General features: G+C 35.9%; 1 protein-coding gene across 1 annotated transcript; it reads right to left on the bottom strand.

Annotated features, from left to right (window-relative positions):
* Positions 1 to 8,889: 8,889 nt before the first annotated feature.
* LOC120086104 (folate-biopterin transporter 1, chloroplastic-like) lies at positions 8,890 to 22,230 on the bottom strand. The gene is made up of 9 exons (XM_039042551.2): positions 21,754 to 22,230; positions 20,792 to 21,003; positions 20,382 to 20,446; positions 20,101 to 20,263; positions 11,156 to 11,304; positions 10,254 to 10,496; positions 9,968 to 10,136; positions 9,786 to 9,878; positions 8,890 to 9,693 (listed from the first exon to the last, which is right to left on the bottom strand). The coding sequence occupies exons 1-9, from the start codon at positions 22,007 to 22,009 to the stop codon at positions 9,397 to 9,399; spliced, it is 1,647 nt and encodes a 548-aa protein (XP_038898479.1). The 5' UTR covers positions 22,010 to 22,230; the 3' UTR covers positions 8,890 to 9,396.
* Positions 22,231 to 23,277: the final 1,047 nt, after the last annotated feature.

Below are 23,277 nucleotides of genomic sequence, written 5' to 3'. Positions count from 1 at the left end.
AGTCACCTATGGTCATCCTGGTGAAATGTAAGCCTCTTCTAGCAATGGTGTTATAAAGTGAGACTATTCATTTCGTGGTCCGGTCTTATACAAACTCTTTGTATATGATATCTTCGCTTACATATCTCCATATGAATGATTTGAATCAGATCATTTGTAGCAATTTACAGCAATTATAACAACTACAAAGCAGGTTGTATCTGTAATGTCATCAGATAAAGTACCCAGTCTTATCCATCTACTGTAGACTGTTCAGGTTATTACTTAAACATGATCCACTTGTATATCTCCACATACATGTTTAGGTTATTAGAGTTGGTGTCCTAAATCTTGTAAGGTCCTGTAGTTTGTAATTTTATTGTACAAACTATTTATTTAATAAAATATGAGGTGTTTTATTTGACATTTGGTAGAATTAAACCCACAAACCAATAAACTAACATCCAAGGTTATCTTTTGTAGTTTAAACATGTATGTAGAGACATACAAGTGGATCATGTTTAAGTAATAACCTAAATGGTTTGTAGTAGATGGATAAGGCTAGATACCTTTTCCTTGTGATACTACGAGTACAGTCTGCTTTGTAGATGTTACAATTGTTGTAAAGTGCTAAAAATGATCTGATCCTGATCATTCATATGGAGACATGTGAGCAGAGGTATTCTATACAAAGGAGTTTGTATAAGACCAGACCACGAAATGACTAGTCCATTATATAACACAGTTCATAATTGAGACTTACATTTCACCAGGATGGCCATAGGTGACATGACCTGAATCCTGAATGAGTTGTGAACTCCTGCCTATGAGGGCATTCCTTTGATTTGTATGGGTGGAAGTGGCCAAATCGCTAACTCAACAAGCCTACCATTTTGAGGATTCGTCTGATTAGGGAGCTGGGAACACAGATACACAAAACGGAATTCACTCCTCCCCCGAGGTCGTAGTAAGTAAATATATTCTTAAGGGCTTATTCTGGGGCTTGAACAATATGGCACCACACCCTCTCCTGGTCCGAGAGAAGTTTAGTCATAGTTGGACTATAACTTATTGTTCATTAAAGGGATCAGTGGTACTTAAGGAATTAGATGTAACTACTGGGCCAAAATTAATTTTGGCCCAGCTGTACTTACGAGCAATTTGTGAAGAGTCAACATACTGTTGACTGATTATATCCCATGGACACAGAAATATATCTGTAGTGCGAAGAGTGCAGCTGTCAATCTTTAGTGGAGTGTCTGACAATTAATGGATGTTGAATAATATAATTAAAGAAGTTTAATTAATTACTCAAGCACCAATTGAGCTTCAAGCTATATGTCCATGAGGTCTCCTCTGTAGCTCAACAAGATTAAATGAGAATCAATTTTAGATTGATTTGAATTGTTCAAATTAATTGAGGAAATTAGTTATATGTGATATAATTAATTTAATTTAATTATATATCATATAATTACTATAATGTATTTGATACATTATAATATAAAGTTTATTTGAGAAGAAATAAATATTTGAATATGATTCAAATATTAATTATATGAATTGGATTCATAAAATTAGATTTAATATAAATGGGATTTATATTAAATGTCATTTGTGAGAGAATTAAAACTATAGGTTTATATTATATTTGATACAATATAGAAACTATAGGTTATATGTTATTTGTGTTATAAAATATAGTTATGTATATATGTATAATAAAATAGTTATTATTATTATTATTATTATCATCATCATCATTATCATCATTATCATCATTATCATCATTATTATTATCATTATATATCATATATATTAATTAATTAAAGTTAAATTAATTTTAATTTTATGAAGAGTGGTGAGTGGTTATTCATCTTCTTCACATGGAAGATTTGAGTTTTTCTTTCTTTTACCGGTCATTTTTTTCTGAAACAAAAACACATGAACTCTCTTTTTCTCTCACAGAGCCCACAAACTCTTATGATTCTCATCCCAAAAAATACAGAGGACTCATTCGTGGTGGTGTTCATTTGGATATTTTGTTCGCAATTGTTCGTGACAAATCCAGATAAGGGAATTGGTTTTCTTGAAGAAAATTTCTTCAAAGGTAAGTGTTCTCTCACCCAAATTCTCTCTTTTCCATTTATTATTGCATGTTGTAATTTTTGTGATTATGCGTAAGGTTTATGTTCTATAATTTGTTTTATGTGTAAAATAAAAAATTGGGATCGATCCCCACTTCTGCTCAAGACCTTCGTAGATTCCATCATAAATTACATCCAATAACTTTGAATCTTAGTTTATTGGTTTTGGATTAATGCAACTAAATGTCAAATAAGATAACACTAATTTTATTAAATAAATAATATGTTTGTATAAATACAATTTACAAACTACAAGACCACGAAATTTAGAATATCAACCCCAACAATCTTCGACTTGTCCTAAAGTTAGTGAGGTATACAAATATAAAATATAAAAATAGTACAATACACAAAAACAATAAACTAAGGCATACACTACGCACCTAGTAAAATGTCCCACTTGCTCTAGACTAGATGTGGCATGTCTCGTAGACCCAGACTCTCCAAGTAACCCTCAAACACTTTAGTTGTGAAAGTCTTTGTAAATGGCTTAGCAACATTGTACTCCGAAGCGATCTTTGTGACGTTCATGTCTCTTCGATGCACGATCTCCCAGAAGAGATGATATTTGCACTCTATGTTCTTTCCACGATTGTGACTTCTAAGCTCCCTAGAATTTACCGCAACACCACTATCGTTCTCCGAAGATACTTGAGAATGGTTTTAATGGTTGTCTTGTGATCTAATCCTGGATTATAATAATATCTAGACTATTCTTACTACATAGTAAAGTCAGGTTTAGTACATAACATTGTATACATCAGGCTGCCAACAACCGATGCATAAGGGATCCGTCTCATCTCCTCAACTTCTTTAGGTGTCTTAGGACATTGCTTATTAGATAAGATATTCCATGCCTAAAATGTAATAAACCTCACTTAAAATTTTGCATCGAATATTTGACAAGCATCTTGTCAATATATGATGCCTAAGACAAGGCTAACGTTTTGTTCTTACGATCTCTGAAAATCTGGATCCCTAAAATAAACTGCGCCTCTCCCAAATCTTTCATTTGAAATTAGGCCACTAACCACTATTTAATATTAATCAGTAGACCTACATCATTCCCAATGAGTAGGATATCGTTCATGTACAACACTAAGAAAGCTACTGAACTGTTGATGATTTTCTTGTAAACACAAGACTCATCAACATTTTAATCAAAGCCATAATATTTGATCGTAATATCAAATCCCCTGTGGCTATTGCATATAGATGGTCTCCTCAAGATTACCATTCAAGAAGAAAATCTTGACGTCCAATTGTCAAATAACTTAGTCATAATATGCAACAATGAACAAGAGTATCCGGATAGAATTTAACATGACAACAGATGAGAAAGTTTTCTCATAGTCAACTTCCTCAACCTAGGTATAACTCTATGCCACCAGTCTAACCTTAAAATTCTACACCCACCTAAGGTAAAAATATACCCACGGGTTGATTTAGTCTCCATGCTATCAGAAATCTAATTAGCATTACTAAATTCTTCTAGTACGTGTGGATACCTCTTATAATGCAATCCATAATCTAGAGTGTACTTCAAGTACCTTAGAACTCTGACTGATGCATTCCAATGATCAGGATTGCTAGTGTATAAATTGCTCACATCTTGAAGGAAGATTGCTCAATTACCCCACCAAAAGTTGTAACTCTTAGAAATTGCAAAGCAAGTATGGATGCATTTAAACTTCCTATACCGTAATTACATACTTACTAGTCTTAAGGAAACATTTTATAGTGTTTATTATAATGCCTACAATACATCAAAACTATCGTGGAGGCATTACACAAGAAGTACAAGTTGGATGCTGGTACTAAGAAATTCCTCGTGGGAAAATTCTTAGGTTACAAAATAATTGATACCAAGTTAGTAATCAATCAGATAGAAGCATCGCAAATTATAATCAATGATTTGCAAAGTGAAGGATTGGATATTAGTGAGTCATTCCAAGTTGCTATTGCGATTGAGAAGTTACCTCCTTCGTGGAAAGACTTCAATTACTATCTCAAACACAAGCGAAAGGAGTTATCCATGAAAAAACTCGTGGTAAAACTCCTTATAAAAGAGGATAACAGAAAAGGAGATAAAACTCCACTGGAAGTTGAAGTTGAGGTTCACATAGCTAAAGCTTCGAAGCATAAACCCAAGAAGCAAAATTTCAAGAAGCATCGTGGATAAAAGAATGATGCTAGGAAGCGCAATAGAGGAAATTGTTAGGTTTGTGGTAAGAATGGTCATACTACTGCAATGTGCAAATACAAGAATAGACAAAGTTCTAACAATGAGACCAACGTCATGGAAAATGATGATCTGGTTGCCGTCATTTCTGAGGTAATATGGCTTCATACACCAAAGATTGGTGGATTGATACTATTTCTACTAAGAATATTCATAAGGACAAGTCATTGTTCGTTACATATGAGAAACAAGTTGGCAGTGATAAGCTGTACATCGGAAATGCTTCAACTGCTTCTGTGGATGGTAAGAAAAGGTCTTGCCAAAATGGAATTTTGAAAAGATAATTACCCTTAATGATGTATGGCTTGTGCTAGAAATTCGAAAGAATCTAATGTTAGGAACTCTATTTAATAAAAATGGATTCAAGCTCTTATTTGAGTCAGATAAATTTATTCGAACAAAAGGGGTATGTATGTAGGAAAAGGTTATCTAAGTGATGGCATGTTCAAACTGAATGTACTAGTACAAATACTAAAGAATAATAATAATATCAATTCTTCTATTTATATTGTTAAGTTGTCTGATATTTGGTATTCTAGATTGGGGTATGTATTGTCGTTCTTTAAATAGAATGGTAAGTTTAAGACTATTTGCCAAATTTCAACATTAATAATAGACATAAATGTGAAAGTTTGTGCTAAATCAAAGTTTACTAAAAATTCATTTTCATATGCGGAAAGAAGTTATGAGTTACTTGATTTAATCCACAATGATGTATGTGACATGAAAAGTACTCCCACATGAGGTGGTAAGAGATACTTTGTCACATTCATTGATGATAGTAATAAATGTTGTTATGTATATTTGTTACATAGTAAAGATGAAACATTTAGTCTTTTTAAAATAAATAAGGTAGACGTTGAAAATCAACATAAGAAGAAAGTAAAAGTGCTAAGATCAAAGAGAGATGGTAAATATGATTCATTATTACTTTATGAATTCTATGAAGTTAATGGTATAATTCATCAAACTACAACATCCTATACACCACAGCAAAATGGTGCAGCTGAAAAAAAGAACCGAACTTTAAATGACATGGTTAATTGCATGTTAAATAGTTCAGTTTTACCCTACAATTTGTGGGGGCAAGCTTTGCTTGCAGCAAATTTTATACTAAATAGAATTCTACATAAGAAAACTAATAAGTCACTTTATGAAGTGTGGAATGGTAAGTTAACCTCATAGAAAATGCTGAAAGTGTAGAGGTGTTTGGCAAAGGTACAAGTTCCTTTACCAAGAAGGACTAAACTTGGACCTAAGATAATTGATTGTGTATTTCTGGCTACGCAATGCATAGTACTACTTATAGATATATGATAATTAAATTAGGACTTTCTGATATCAATAATAATACCATAATGGAATTTACTAAAGCTGGATTCTTTTAGCATATATTTCTTTTAAAAGAAGGACACAAAATTATTGGTGCTAAAAGGACTAATGAGGCTAGCTCTTCGAAAGGTCAAGACGATCAAAATATTGAGTCTAAACCTAAAATAAGAAAAAAAGCTAAGCTAATTCTTTTGGACCTGATTACATAACTTATATGATAGAAGGTGGGTCTCTAACTTTTCAAGAAGCTATATCATCTTCTGATGCCCTTATTGGAAAGAAGCTATCAATAGTGAGCTAGAATCCATTTTACGGAACAATACATGGGTATTGGTTAATTTACCTCTTAGAAGTAAACCAATTGGGAGTAAGTAGATTTTTAAGAGAAAGTTAAAGGCTAATGGCACTATTGATAAGTACAAAGCACGATTGGTAGCTAAAGGCTTTCACCACAAAAGAAGGGTTAGATTTCTTCGATACCTATTCTCCAATGACGAGGATTACATCTATAAGGATGTTAATTACAATTACAGCTTTACAAAATTTGGAAATACATCAAACGGATGTAAAAGCCTAATATCAATAAAGGTGTCAAAATTTATTATTTTTCTTTTGGAACATTAATAATAATAGTGACGGTAATGATATGACGTAATTTCTAAACGCAATTGGATTGAGCACCTTCAGTTCGTCAATCCGTTTGCGTTTTTTTATTACATATTTGGAAGTAGGCCCTAGATGTCAATACGGGTGCTTAACACAAATAAACTGATGTAGCCTGAGTAGCCTCAAGGAGTAATCCTCCAAGAATCAAGATTGTGAATCTTTTATTAAAATGATAATATGTTTGATACAAAAGGGGAAGGTTCCTATTTATAGAGCTTTATTACAAGTGGGGTAAAAAAGGAATTAACCTAGGATATTACCTAATTATCCAATTAATCCCCTATTCTTCTTACATCATTCTACCCCTCCAAAAAGAAAACTCATCCTCGAGTTTAAACAGAAAAAATTATGAAGTAAACAAAGAATGAAATAAACTTGTTCAATGGAGTATGACCAAACAAACCTCCTACATCTTGAACAAAAATATTATGATCAAATGGATAAATTCGAGACAAAAAAAAATATATAATATTGCCACAAAAAAATGAACTTTTCCATCAGCCATAAACCACAAAAAAAAAAAAAAAAAAATGTTTCCTTCAAGCTCATTCAAAACCGTATTTAAAGGACCAACCTCTAAAAAAACCACCTTCCAAATAGAATCATTCAAGAATCATGTCTACTCTATTATTTGTTTCAAGTTCTTCGACAATTTGATGATCCATTTCCAACGCAATCAATGTGTCGTTGTTCTTGCTCGATTCTTGCTTGGTGTTCGATACCTCTTTTCCATCTTCTTCGTTGAAGTTTTCTTCTTAACTTGAGACAATTTTCGAATTAACATCTTCAAATTTTTCTTTTCTTCTTTTTCTTCTACTTCAGTCATTTGTCCCAATCACCTCCTTTAACTATATGGGTCTCAACAAGACTTTTCCCAATTTTATCTTCAAGATTTTCTATTTGAAAATTTCCAACCATGATTCCCTTATTTTTCTTCTTTATATGAAATCAATCCATTCTTGAACTCTTGCAAATAAATTGAAAATGATCGATATGTTGAGTCATTTTTTCCCAATGAACGATGGATTTCTTTTGTTGTTTTCTTTATTCCCTCCAATGCTACGAGATTAAAGTAGTCATTTTGTTGGAATCTTGGATATGTTTCAATCTTGTAGAAGGTATGGGACTCATCCATTGATTTTCTTGAATCAACCTTTCTTGATCGTATTACATAACCAAAAGAGTAATTTTGAGTCTTGAACGTTCTTTTTTTGCGGTAAAAATCCATTCTTGATGATTCTTTAATTCATCCAACTCCCAATCTCTACGACAATTTCTTGAAAATTGGTCTGATTGGATCATTGGGCCCTTTTTCGATATTGTCGCCTTATTCTGTCTCAGACATGTTAGAAACATCATCGGGGTCACTAGAATCAAATTTGCAATGTGGATAATGATAGATTCTTTGAGAAAACCGGGCATGGGCAAAATTAATATGTTGGAATTCTTCTTCTGAATAATGGAAGTAAAATTGATTTTCTCGCCTATACCAACTGCTAAATTTTTACTTGGACATCTTCTTTGATCGACAATCGTCCATCCTTGCAAAATCTAGAAAATCCTCGATTTATTGATTCTTCTTTCTTGCTTGAAATTTCAAATGTTTCCCCTGATTAGATGTGTGTTGTTCGGCAACGAACACAATTCACGAAATTCCCTCTTGCAATCGACATCACCAAGAGTTTTCCCATCTTCCACAAGCGGCAATCAACATTGGCTCAAATAGTTGCTCTGATACCAAATTGATGTAGCCTAAGTAGCCTCAAAGAGTAATCTTCCAAGAATCAAGATTGTGAATCTTTTATTAGAATGATAATGTGTTTGATACAAGAGGGGAAAGTTCCTATTTACAATAATTTATTACAAGTGGAAGTAAAAAATGAATTAACCTAGAATATTACATAATTACCTAATTAATCTCTATTCTTCTTACATCATAAACAACACCAAATGTAATCAAATATGCTCACTTTTCACATGTTATGATCAATTGAGTTATATTTAAATTTCTACCACGTGGATATAGCTAATAAGCCTTTCCATGCCATATTGAATTAACTCTATAATTTTGCCCTATCACCAACATACCCATTCAATCGGTTTTCCTCTGTTACTACTTACTGTTACTAATTAGTAGAATTACCTTTTAAACATAAGGGGACATTTTTCAACTTCATGAACTTAAAAATATTGTTTCAACCCTCAACTTCAAGTAGGTGGAATGGACTACATATTTAGGGATCCAATTTTAATAGATGATATTTCCAACTATTATAACATACAATTAACCACAGGATTACTATTGCAAATTCCTTTTTGATACCGTATTTACTATTTCCTCTCCATCCTCTTTTTCCTTTTTTGTTACAATGTTTACTATTCCTACCCAGATTAAAATAGTTTGTCGAAGAACAAATTATTATAACTCAAGCTAATATAGTTTGCACCTAAACACAGACTATTATAACCGACAGACTATAACAACCAATTTTAACGTCCCAAACGCCCCAAAATAGCCAAGTCTTGGGACCAAAAACTTAATTTGTCCACTAATTTCTTGTTTAACGGGTCTAAATATAAACTGATACCATCATAAAAAGTAATTAATATTGTACAGTGGTAAGGACTAGAGAGGGTATCACAATAACGAGACGAGCAATAACATGCTCGTGTGGCGGGTGGTATGCCCTGGCTCCAATTATTTTTTTCCCAGATAGATCAAACTTCCATCCCAAAAATGGGGGCACAGATTGGATAAGTGAAGGGAGTTAGTAGGGCCCACCCACGTGGAAAATACAGTTAGCTCGCCACATGATTGGCTCCATTATGGATTAGGGGGTGGGCCCCATTTACGGGTCTCCGTTTCATCCTCTATTGTTACTCTGTAAGAGATAGATGTCTGTAGTTCAAGACCCCTTTCACCTCCTAAATTCCAATCATCATTTACAGCATCAATCTCCCTCGAAGAAAAATTTTGCTAATGCTTAAAACAGCCATTACAGTTTTGCTTTTGGAAGTAACTACCAAGTTTCAGTTGGACTTCAACTCCATGTCTATAGTCTCTGAGTTTGAGTCTGGAGTTTCCTGGGGAAGGAGGCGAAGCAATGGCAAAGGCAACAGTGAGCTCAGGTTGCACAGGATTATCAAGGTGGACAGGTTATCGAATGAGTCTTTGGTGACGCCAAACAGTTGTGTCAAACCGGCACCAATCAGGCCGCCGAGCAGACTCCCTCCATTTGATATGGACATGAGGGTTGCAAAGAGTGTGGCTTCCATTCCTTCTGGACATAACTTTGCTGCTAGCACAAGGACAGGCATGAAAGACGCCTGCAAGAAAAGAGAGAGAATCTTTTTCACTAAATTCTGGTAAAATTGAAGGACCACTCTGATTAGATGCAACGTTGTACTTAGTATATTACCTGGCCAAGTACCGTTATAATCAACGAATCCCCAATCGCAAACCACTCATCACTTATACCCCACTCGCGATTTAACCCCGTTACAAGGAGAACCTAGAAAATTACCAGAGAAACAAGATAAGTTGATAAATAAAGTATGGACCACAAACATGAACTGGTGAATAGTTTCTATAGTCAGAGACCTGACTCATTCCAAGTGCACAGCCAAAAATGGTGGTTCCTAGAAAAATTTTCCTTAGAGGGACTTTCTTGAGAAATCCATTATAAAGCCCAACGCCTACAAGTGATGCTATGGATGTAACAAGCTTGATGCGCCCTAGAAATTCAGGAGTGAATCCGAGTTTATTTGTTCTGAGGAGATTAAACCCACGGTTATTAAGATACAAATTAGATGTTGAGAACATGGAATCTTTAAAGTGACTTAAAATCTGGAAAAAGGGATAAAATTTAGAGAGACAGTGGCTATACGTAAAGAAAAACATGGCAGAATCTGATTGTGGTGTTGCCTGCCACAAGAAAATAAATAAAGTTGGAAGAAGCACATTTCGTTGACTAACAGCGTCCCACAATTCAACAACGTGCTGTCTTGAGCTCCGAAGAAAATCATAGTTAGCTGAAGAATGATTTATCCCTCTCACAGGCTGCTCTTTTACAAGAACTGCCACCATAGATGTTATCAATGGCAACAAAGATGTAACTCCAAAAACAAACCTGAGACACCAGATCCACTTTTTAGCATTCACACTCAATGCAATTGTTTATGTAAGAAAAGAAATCGAATTTTACATCTAAACTTGTCAAATTTTATCAATTTCTACCCTAAACTTACAATTTCATAACTTCTTCAAATTGTATCTCAAACTTAGATTAGTATTACAATCTTAAACTATACTTGAAAGCTTGAAAAGTAGTTTAATTTGTATCCTCTATTAAGTCTTTGTTTGAAAAATCATTAAAAAAATTGCATTCACATACACTTTCAATGAAATATACAACATAGACATTGTACAAATTTCAAAGAAAAACGTCAATAAAGCTAAATTTTTGTTAAACTTTGTAAGTTTTAGCAATATTATTCAATAGTTAATTTGTGCATTAATCAAATGATCTTTTTAAATTTTTGTTAAACTTTATGTTAAACTCGATCTTTTTAAATCAGTGAGTTTATGAAGATTTTCACATTGTTAAAATTAGTCAGTGAATTAGCGAAAATTAAACAGAGGGTGGAAATTACTATACTTATCCAAGTTTAGGGTCCAATTTGATAAAATTGGAAGTTTTGGGGGTGAAACTTGATACAACTTGACAAGTTTATGGCTAAAAATTAAAATTTTCCCTTTTATGTAACATCCATGCATGAACTACAGTACCTTACACCATATGCATCCACCAGTGAACCACTAAAGTAGGAACTCACTATTCCACCAAAAGCCGAAGACCCCCAACATAAGGACTGAAGAGATCCTGACATACTTTGTGATTCACCACGAGCCCTCTCAACTACCATGGAATCTACAACCTGTATCAGACATCTGATGTTTCAGAAAAAGAAACCCTAGATTGCAAACTCTGTATCATGGCTGATGTACATTCTTTGTCAGGTAGGTTGAAGAGAGAGAAAAGCAAAGGCAAAAAATACACTATTGAAAATTGGCATTCTTATACTCGAAAGATAAATATATACTTCAACTAAACTGTAGTTTTTGTTTATTCTCTCTATATATAAAAAAATAATAATAATAACACAACAAATAAAAAGGCTACAGTTTAGTTTTGCTCATAAGGGTCAAACTTGACCATCAAGTGGGGGAAATGCCAGCCATTGATATCATACAATCGAGACAAAGCCCATTCTCCTGACCCTTGTCGTACTGGTGAAGGAAAGGGTGGCTTTGAAGATTTGTGATGACCAAATAGATTTCTATCTCTCATTGATGAGTTGCCATACTAACAGAAAGAAGCCGTGATTAAAGCAAAATTTGACCAAAAATCAAGACAACGAACCAATAAGGGTGAGAATAGGATATCCTGGACAGCTTTCAAGATGCAAGAGAATCATTACATAATATATATATATATATATATTATAAGAAACACATAGCTTTCATTTCATTTGATGATATGAAATCATTTGCGCACGCACATGCACATGCACACGCACACAAGAGAGTAATATAAATAAGGTGTTCAAAAAATGAATCGACATCCTTAGCTTTGTCCTCAAAGATGCAGTAGTTTGATCAAACCATGTTAACCAAAGGAAAGTTTTGCTGATGGAGATCCGTAGAACTTTTCTTTCTTGAAAGGATTTACCACAAAGATCATTTCTAGGAGACTAATAGTGTCATTTGGGAGAGCCATGTGATAGTCGAAAGCTGAGAGGACCCTCATCCAGTAAAAGTGAGCAAATTAACATGTAAAAAGGTACATCAAAGTTTCCCCATTATTACGAGATAGAACACACAAGTTTGGGGAGGAGATAAGCCATGGGGCCTTCATGAGCAAGGCATCAGCTGGACTGATGCATCAATGACTAAGTTCCTAAACAAAAATTTTCACATTCTTATAGAAAGGGCCTTTCCACAAGTTCACATAAAGAACAAGACCGCTAGATGATAACTTTTGAGTTAGGGACTTCGCCATGAAGGATCCTTTTGTATCCAAGATCTATCTCCATTGATCTTCTATGTTGGGCCTTGGAGGAGGGAGGAGTAGGGTGGAAAGGATAGACCACTCGATAATCTCCTCCTGTGAGGTGTCGCCAGAGGCCCAGATTCCATGAAGCAATTTCCCCGTTCCGTAAAGCAGCAATGGTTATGTCTTTTCGAGGAGATGAAGCGTATAGTCTTGGGAAGGCAGCTTTAAGAGGAGATAAACCAACCCACCTATCACTCCTAAAAGAGATTGATTTCCCGTTGTCAATTATGCTCAGTGTCATCAGTGATGAAATCTTCAATTGTATAATATGTCTCCATGGACCCCTCAAAGATTTAAGGTCGGTTTGCCCTGAATAATCATCAAAAGGGGTAGTACCATATTTCACAACTAAATCTCCTCTCTGTTTAGCAACCATGAAGCTCCACTCCTTTTGAAATCTCCAAATCCACTGTGCAAGAAGGCTCTGACTTTTAAACTTCAGATCAATCAGACCCAAATCTCGCTCTATCAATAGGCACCTCCACTGTCTGCCAATTTAGAGAATGGAAGCTTATCCTTGTTGCCATTCCACAGGAAGTTTCTGAAATGTTTTCCCAATAAAGATGCTGCCTTAGATGAGTTTGAATATGGAGAGGTAATAAGTTGCTAAATTCGTTAGCTTTCAGAAAGAGATGGTGTGAGGCTTGCTGTGGAGAAGGCAGCCTATATAGTCGAAGGCCAAGATGCAACTTTTGCATTTGAAGGCAGAGGCAAGGGATAATACTCTGTCGGATGCCAAATTGATGCCAAAAAACTCTGATTTTTTATGATTTATGCCAAGGCCCAAAGATTCTTCGGGAGTGTGAGGATATCTTTGCTTGAAGATGAAACAAGGATGGTGTCATCCGCAATTTTGCAGGCAGTTAATGGAGAGTCCCATCACCGACCTCAAAAACCCTTTATGGAACTTCTTTTAGCTTCTTGTGATGTTATCTGACTAGACAATTAACCACGACTGTGAAAGAGAAAAGAGAGAGGGGATCGCCTTGGCGAAGGCCCTGAAGGCATCTTACCCCCTTGGTTTTCCGTCGATGATAATAGAATAATTTTCTGTAGAGGTGTACAACCTCAAATCCATCTTCTCCACTTTAGGCCAAACCTTTAGCGGTCAATAACTCGTTGAGAAAGTCTCAATCAACCATGTCAAAGACTATTTCAACATCTATTTTGATAACCACCTCTACTTTAGTCCTTGAATGTTCGTCTATGAGCTCATTTGCTATCATAGACGCATCAATAATCTATTTCTCGACCACAAATATCATTGGTACTCTACAATGGTCAAAGAAGGGACCCTCTTGAGATGTTCAAATAAGATCTTAGCAATAACCTTGTATTACGGTGACCATCAAAGACTAAAGAAACTAAGTCAATCGACCAAATAAGGGTATAATCCATAGTGCTTTCTATTTGATTGTATCGAAAGGCCCAATTCATTGGGATTTCCCTATTGGGCTAGGTCTTCTCATCAATTGCAGGGTTTGGTGGCCCAAAATTGACTTGGCTTCGCCACGAAACCTTTGACAGGAATGGTTGGATGCACAAATTTCTCTCTGCCATTCCATTCCCCTCAGACGTAGGTCCTCATTCGATTTTGATTTGAACGGGTCGGGTCTCCCGAGGCGAGGTGCAAGGAGTGGGATGGTTTCATTAATGACCCTTCACATAAGAGCCTCAAACCAACCAAATTGATCTACCATTAAAAAAATAGAAATAAATAGTGCATGATGTGCCTTGCGCATGCAATGCTCCTGCTACAACTGTCTTGGGGAGACCATCAAGGTAAGTTTTTTAATAAAAAAAAGATAATTTTTTCCCAACGTTTTTCTCTCTTCATTTTTCCTTCTTTCTCCATCTCTCCATCTCTCCATTTCTCCCTCCCTCCTTTCATTTTTTCTCTTCTTCCTCTTTCCTGCTCCCTTTATTTTTTTTCTTTTCTTCTCCATTAGTATTTTTTTTTTCCATTCAGTTCACCGAATTTACAAAACTAAATGACCCTAGCATATCTAAGCTCTTCAAAATCGAACAAGACCAACCTGTTAGTGGTCACCATTAGTTTAAACTTAAAACCAACACCAACTGGCCAATGGTCACCCATAATCTTGTATAAGCAAGAAGTGAGGCTAATAGGCCTAAAGCCCCCTCAAATTTAGTATCATTTTTAGGGATGAGGCAAATATAGGTTTTGTTAAGGCTCACGTTTATAATGGCACTTTCAAAAAAGTCTTGGAACACCATCTTTTTCTCAAAAGGAGATGGATAAGAACTCTGCCTTGATCCTTGTTCTTCTTTGGCTCAAGATTGGATCAATCCCTTGAAATTCCTTTTGCACATTTATTTTGTTGAATTCGTTTGTTAGGTAACTTTTCCTGACTTTCATACAGCCAAAGGTTGCTCAATTCCATTCTTTTAATACATCCTTTAGTGTTTTAAGTTATTGTATAACACTATGACGGGACCATCCTGTCAAATGGTTGTGTTGCCACCAATGTTCAAACTACTGGTCCATGGAGTGATGATGCATCCACATGTTTTCAAATTTGAAATATCCAGGGCCCCCCATCGTTGGAACCAAGAGTAAGAAGAATTAAGTACCGGTCTGATGTAGTGTGGGGGAACTTGACCACCAAAGCATCGTTGAATTTGTCAACGTAAGGGCCGATAATGAGAAACCAGTCAATAAGAGTAATGAAATGTTTATCACAAAAACTAGACAAATGAGGGCAGAATCGTAATTAAACTTGTTTAACTATCTCATACCATTGGTGCTTGGTGTCACAATCGCTCTTTCGGAAGCTTCTCTTAGCGATTGTGCGGCACTTGTTCCCGCTCACGAACAAGCCAGCCAACTCGATTACGGACTGCCGATGGCACACCGAGTGCCTCTTGCAACCTCCACCCCCGTTTTAGGGAAAACGGTTTTAGAAAACGGGTTTGGAGAAAAGGTTTTCGTAAGAAGATTTGTGAGTGTGAATAAAGAAAGAAAGATTGTAGTAGACTAGAAAGCAATAAGCAACAACAACGGCTTTATAGAGTACTACTCCGGGTATGAGGAAATGATGGTTAGTCTTATCCCCATATAGTGCATTCTGAACAAAAAGCCAACTGGCGCCCTTGCATATGCAAAAGGGCGAGTGGTCACTTACAATGAAAATGTAAAGAAAGCAAGCTAACTACACTAATACAATACAGGATATGAAAGTAAGCTAGAAAGGGGTTGGATTGGGCATGCGGCCATGGGCAACAGGCCCTGGACAAGCATGACCGTTACACTTGGCTTGCCATTACATTTCTCAACATACCTATAAGGATACCTCCTAACAAGAACACTCAAGAACACAAAGAACAAACAGAGAATATTGAAAGATAGATTTATATTGCAATATCAAAAAAGAAATTACAATTTTTTTTTAATAGGAAACAAACAATTATATTCCAATCAAAATAGAAGAACACCACGCCCCCTGACGACTAATACAAGAGCACCTTCCAATTGTTAAAAATCATCAAAAGGCTGAAATTACACAATAATTTGGTGTAGTTCGTACACCACCAAGAGGTCGTATGTTGAACACAAGCCCAAGAATAATCAAAAGAATTAAACTTATCTACAAAAATTCTACTATTTCTTTCTTTCCAAAGACACTACAAAAGAGATCGAGAGGCGCAACGCCAAACAACTTTCCCTCTTCCGCCGAAGACAATGCTATCAAGACCCTAAAGAAACCCGTCATCAACTTTGCAGGGGAGACAGCAGTTCAGCCGAAAGATGGTAAACAAATTCGACCAACCTTTGTAAGCTATGTTCTCAAACCTAAGAGTTTTACAGTAGTAAACTCCCCCGAGGTGTCAATCTTCCATGTAAGTATCCCTATTCCCTTGTGGAATTCAAGAGTGAAGAATTTGGAGAAGCTCAGCCATTGTCACCCATTTCTCTATCAAAGATGTTCCTTCTCAGGCCCAAATCCCACAATTGATTCGAATTACACTAACAATCAGCCACTTTAGTTTTCTTTCTGTAAGAGATGGAGTATGTATTAGGAAATTTGTGAGCAAGGGGTTGGGGAGTCACACCATTTATCCTCCCAAAAACTAATAGTTTTACCATCCCCCAACAGAAAATCTAAGAAGTTCATAAACAGCTCTCTGTGCTTTAAAATTCCAGCCCACAAACTATACTTTTTTCCCTTCTTAGGAGGCTTAGTAAGCCAGACACGATCATCCTCACCATAGATAGCAGCAACGACACGCCTCCAAAGAGCATTTTCCTCATGACAGAATCTCCAAAGAGATTTCATAAGAAGGGCAATGTTTTTTTGGCAAAAGGAGCAGATCCCAAGGCCTCCGTAGATTGTAGGGAGAGAAGCCCAATTCCAATTAACAAGGTGTGAAGTCAGGTGGAAGGAGCCACCATCCCAGACAAAGTCTCTAACTATCTTCTTTAGACTGTTAATGATCTTAATCGGGGCTTGCAACAAAGAGAAGAAGTAGCAAGGGAGGCTATTGAGGACCGACTGAGCAAGTGTCAATCTTCCGCCTTTCGATAAAGATATCCCCCTCCACTTATCAATCTTCATTTTAAATTTCTCCTCAAGCCTCCATAGCCATACCTTTCCCACCAATCAAAAAGCCTAAGTAAGTAAAGGGAAGAGCTTCAGTTTTACACCCAAATCTTGAAGTAAGGATGTCCACTTCCTCACTGTTTAGATTTATTCCAATGAGGGAGGTTTTAGAGGAATTAAGGGTTAGGCCCGAACCCAACAAAAGAGATTGACAACACACCACCAAGCTGAAAGGTTCCCATCTTCCCACAAGCAAAAAAGGAGAGTATCATCAACGTCTTGGAGGTGGGTCAAGTCTGAAGTCATATTGCCAAACGAGAAGCCATCACTAGTAGAAAGCAGCCCAAGGTCTTCCAATCAATGCCAGCCATCAATCTTTTCAAGCAAGGCTTTCTTTTGAGCAAAGATGTCTCCAAAAACTTCTTTATTCCACATTTTCAAGATCCCCTTCAGCCCTTTAAGCTTTTCCATAAAAGCAAAGTTCAGCCAGCCCTCAGATTTAATACTCGCCCACTAGCCCTCTAAATTCTTGATGAAGAGATGGTGCTCAAGCCACACGTTTTTTAACCTGAACGGAATAGGACCCCAAAACTGTGTCCCTAAGGTAAGTAAGATGGGGAAATGATCAAAGGTCACCTGAGGAAGCCTATCCACTTTAACTTCTCTGAAAAAATCAGTCCAATACTTAATGAGAAGAAATTGATCAATTTTCGGAGCAGCCGGACGACTTCCAGTCCTGGACCATGAGAATGAACCATTCCTAAGAGGAACATCTACCAGGTCCATTTCTTCAATAACATTGTTGAACACTTTCTACTTCTGGTTGATCGACCCCTAAAGCTTTTCTCATTAGCCCATCTAACAACGTTGAAATCCCCTCCTACGCACTAGCAGTCATTACATAATCCATACAAGGCTGAGAGCTCTTGCCAAAATAAATCTCTATTTCTGTAAGATGAGGGGCCGTACACACCTGTTATCCACCCACAAAAATCAACATTAATTTTACAAAAAATCAAGAGGGAAAACTGACCTTGGATTGCATCAATCACGGAGATATTCTCCTTTTTCCACATAATTAGAATACCACCTAAGAAACTACAATATAACTTAGCCTTTCAAGAGGGCTACTCTCTCCCAAATTCCCCAAAGGAAATACCACAAAATTCTTCACCCATTTCCTCTCAACCAACTCCTTCTATTTATAACTAAAGCCCTAACCAACTTACTAGCTATTTACTAATTTGCCCCTTCTAAAAACCATACCAACATTTACTAATAATCCTACTATTTCCATATCTAGGGGTCTTACAGTACCATCTAGTGATATTAAAGTTGCCTCCTAAAATTCAGTGATCCGAACATAAATGGAGAGGTCATAGGGTTGTGTCCACAAGGTTGCTCTATCGACGACTTGTGAGGGCCTATGTACACCTGCTAACCAGAACATACAGCCATCAGAGAGAGCAAGATCGAGAGTGAGAGTAGGAGTACCTTCAATGACTCTTATAACCTTCATGGATGGATTGTTCCATAGGATGAGAATAACATTGGTTGTTCTACAAGCATCTAAAGCAGCTCGAGCGATATGCAAAGATATCTATTCACATTGCTTCTTCCAGTCTATTGAAGGATTGCAAAGGTGGTGTTGGTCTTGATGAGGGATTTGATAGGAGCTCTTTTGATACTAGAGACAAGGTCTCAAAAACATTCCACGAGACAATGATTATTCAAATTCGTTTGACCTGTCTATGACAAGGGGGAAGCTATCACTGTGGATGTCAAATTCTTCAACTCCCTAACTTATTGGTCTAACAACAGATTTCCGTTTCTTAGAATTATTTGGAATGGCCATAATACATAGACCATGCTTCCATAACCAATGAGCAAGTTGACCAAGATTGGAATAAAGCTAGTCTTTCTCATCAGATTCTTCAGAAGAGTGTTTATTATCCTTCAGAGGTGGTGGCGTAGTCTAAACAGACTCTCCAATGTGTAAGGAATCAAGGTCTAGAGAAAAATCAGTATAGAAGCAAATCGGTAGGGGAGTCTCAATGACTAAGCAATCTTCGTAGAGGCCAAGGGTGATGGTGGATCACGAACAGAATTGGGATGGGGTTTGTTGAGTGGAGCCAGAGTCGGCGTAAGGGTTGGATAAAAGGTATTCAAAGTCTAACTCGATATGAGATGGCCTTAATTACAACTCATGAAAGTTCATTGACCAATATCATAGACATGGGTGAAGGTTTCTATGAAGCTGCAATGTCACTAGCAACAATCCTTGGCAAAATGGTGAAATGAGACGCAGGTCTCAAGCTATTGTGGCCATTGACCTATTGTGGCCATTGCTACCTAGTGCTAAAAGGAGTAGAGAAGGTTGCTTACCATTTTGTTGGAGTATTAATAAGAACATATTGGGAATGTTATTAGGATATTATTAAGGCATGATTACAATTATTTGGTAGTTTGTTAGGGTGGGGTGCTTCTACATAGAGGAAGTTGGGAAATTTTAATGCATAAATTTGGGAGTTGGCCCACCGTGGGACTTGGTCCATATAACCTTCACATCCCAAAACTCAAGCTTTATAAAGTAATTGATATAACCAGGAAAAAAAGGTGGGTGAAAGTTTAAAAAATGAGATGAAAACTTGACTTCTTGTGTTGTGCAATGGGAAAATTACATTGACCAGTCCTACACTATGAGGCGATCACTGATAATGGTTTGGGAGGACCAATCAAAGCACGAATAAACTTGAATCAATGTGTGTTTTTCACTGTTACAATGTCTACTTGGCTAGCTAGTGTTGCCATGCCATGAAATAAACCAAAATAGAAAAATACCGACCAAAACTTTTACATCTTACCAACAATAACAAACAATAATATCAAAGTTTTAAATACTTTAATGAAAATTCCATATACAAGTGAAATTTTATATAAATAATGAATTATTAAGATATAGACAGCAGCCCCAAATTCTGGTCTCCATAACAATCATTGCTGAAAAGCATTCTAACGAAATGAGAGCAAATAAATGCAAAGTACGAGGCACTTACAACATCTGAGAATGCTACAGAAAGAGATCCAAGGAGTATACAGAAAGCGGCACCATACTTGCTGTCGACAAGTGTGGCCATTAAAGTCCATGAAAGTGCACCAAGCAGTCCTGATAAAATCAAGTACGATCTTCTTCGATAACCAAAAAGTGGAACAGAATCACTGCATTCACCCAAAAGCTCATTAGATTTTTTTTTCTTTTCACGTTTGTGTGAGATTAAGGAAGTTAGGTTGAAAACTCAGATAAAGGGAGAAACAAAGAAGAAAGACACTTATATACCTGATAAACCCATATAAAGGTTTGACAAGCCATGGAAAGGCGGAGAAGCCAGATACTACAGCTGTCTAGTCAATAAATAACATTTATCAGATACCAAATTACTACAATCTTTTTGCCTTAATCAAAACAAAATTTTGAAATCAAATTAACCTTTAGACACATAATAATAACATTTAAACAAACACAGAAATGATATACTCCATTGAGACTTTCATCACAAAGGAAAATGTCTCCATGCCAAACAAAGAAGAGTTATATAACGAAACACCAAGCAGAAAACAAAAGTGAAAAGTTAACAATATACACCCATGACCCATCAGCATGCACCATTAAGGGAGGTCAACACTTCACTTCATACATTCGCAAGTAAGACCTAAATATTCATAACCACGGAACACTATAATACATACCTCTGCAGGATCTAGGTGTAGGTCATCCTTTAAGTAAAAACTGACAGCAAGTCTTGCAAGGCCTAAAACCCCTTGAACAAAATAAACCATGGCGACAGCCACATTATCTGGAGATAGATCCACCCCAAAAATTTTAATGGTGCCTGGGTAATATTTCTTCTTATGAGCTGTAGTTCTACCACTGTACGAGACCATTCCTTCCCTGTCATTACCTGGATCATACAGGCAACAAGTAGTAAGATGCATAGTGGAAATAAGAATCCCGAAAGGTAAAATGGATTAGTGTCCTCGTCCTGATTCAAGGATCATATCAATGTTGTTTATGAAAAAGCTCTTCAAGCTCTTCTACATCTAATTCGTTTAGAAATTGATCAAAGGGATCATCAAAAAGCATAATGCACCATAAACGCAAAATTTCAATCCAAAATTCTTTATTTCCTTCATCAATCAAACATAAATCCATAAATATGAAAATGATCTATTAATCAACCTTCCCTGTGCACGCGAGGGGTCATCGCCATCCTAAACTCCGGAGATTCCTGATTATCTTTTTCTATTTCACCCTGCTGTATTTGACACTAATTCTTCTCGAAAAAAAATGCGTTACGAAGCACGATTAATTTCGAAGCAGAAGTAAAATTGCCCCTCCAATCGATCCTCTCTTTATCAATAGAAACGGCTGAATTAATGAACATTTAATTTCAAAAGCTCTCGTCCTAGATTACGAATTATTCTTTTGTGCCGCACTATGTAACCTATTATCGGAAACCAAACAGAATTATAAAAAAAAAAAAAAAAACAAAAACAAAAAAAAGCCAAACGAACAAACAAACAATTCGTATTCAAATATGAGAGTTTCAAATTCCAAATACTCCAATAAATGGCGTGCTCAAGACTTCAATAAATGGCGCACTTCCACATACTATAACACAAAACAAAAAATAAAGTAATTATAATCTTACTACTCCGAGAATTGGGCAAAGACTCGTCATCCACGTCCATTTGCGACATTGGAACAGCGACGGACATGTCTTTCGGCGGGTCCCGGCAAGGCGGCGGAGGCCGCGGCGACTGTCGACTCCGCTTGAAGGCTCCGGCGCCGGGAGGGGCCGGTTTCCGGCGTATCTTATAGGAAGGAGGGAAGGACAGAATTGGTTTTCCGAAGCGCGAGATTGAGATTGAGTGTATGATGGATGCAGGCATTAAAATGTAGGCCATGGAGATATATTTAATTAACCTCCCTAATTCGGGTTAGAATCTTAATTATAATTAATTAGTTAAGAAATGACCAAACTAACCCTCCTCTTCGTTGTGCCAACTGCCAGGCCGGAGGAGAACCACGGATATCTTTAGCTACCAAAAATGGGTTTGGGATCATTCGTTGCTTTTGCGTGGTCTGGGGATAGGGCGCCAATTATTTGCTATTTTTATTGTGCATTGGAATGTTTGTTTAATAATTTAAATCTTTACTTTCTTTTTTTTTTTTTTGGCTATTATAAATTTTCATCAATATTGATCGACATTTTCTCAAATTTTTTATAGACATTTTTATAAAATTAAGACATCAATATTTTAGTTGACATCACTATTTTAAATATAATTTTAAATACAAAGTTGAAATATTATTATAAATACTTTTTTTAACATATTCTAAAGAGTTTCAAACTTTGGATTTGTCCAATGATTTCTACAAAAATGTACATATTTCCTCTCTTTTGCTTCCTATGGGTTGATAGTGGAATTGAAATTTTTTTTTCTTTGTTGATATAATAGAGGTGGATGATTCGTATAATATTGAAATATTAAGTTTAGTTAAATTATTGTGATGTAATATAGGTAATCAAAGGATGAAAATGAACTTAGTTTAGTAGTGGGGGTGGGGGATTAAACCACTGACCTCTAAGGATGGAGTGCATGTCAATACGATTGGCCAAACTCAATTTAGTATATTCATTACAAATATTAAATAATTATTAAAATATCATTAGTAATGATTTAATGCTTTCAATATAAAAAATTGATCAAAACATACGAAAACAAACATTCACAATTCGTTGTATTATAACAGACATTTAAATCATGAATATTTAATTATTTTCTTTTTAGTACAACAATTTAATATAACATATTCAACCTTTGACATTTTAGTCTAGATTATGTGTCTAATCCCATCTTTTTTTATGTTTAATATTTATATTAGAATAATGATTAGCTGCAAGTTAATCTCATACTCCCTTTTCTCATTTACACACAAAGAAGAAAAATTTTTAAAAAAACATTTTTAAAGAAATTAAAGTGCCACTGGCAAGTTTTATTGATTGCTATTCGAGCTCCACAAAAGATGAGTGCAACTGAAGCCTAGTGGCACCTTAGTTTTTAAGAATAAATGCATTTGGTCCCTAATATTTTAAATTGGTCATTTAGTCCCTGAATTTTTAATAATAGATTAAGAAGGTGCTTTAAACTTGATTAATTATATGATGTGG

This window comes from Benincasa hispida, chromosome 1 (genome assembly GCF_027475165.1).
Source record: "Benincasa hispida cultivar pf3 chromosome 1, pf3_genome.v1.1, whole genome shotgun sequence".
NCBI lineage: Eukaryota > Viridiplantae > Streptophyta > Magnoliopsida > Cucurbitales > Cucurbitaceae > Benincasa > Benincasa hispida.
The sequence above is the reverse complement of the archived record's forward strand: the minus strand, read 5'-3'. Positions and strand labels throughout refer to the sequence as shown.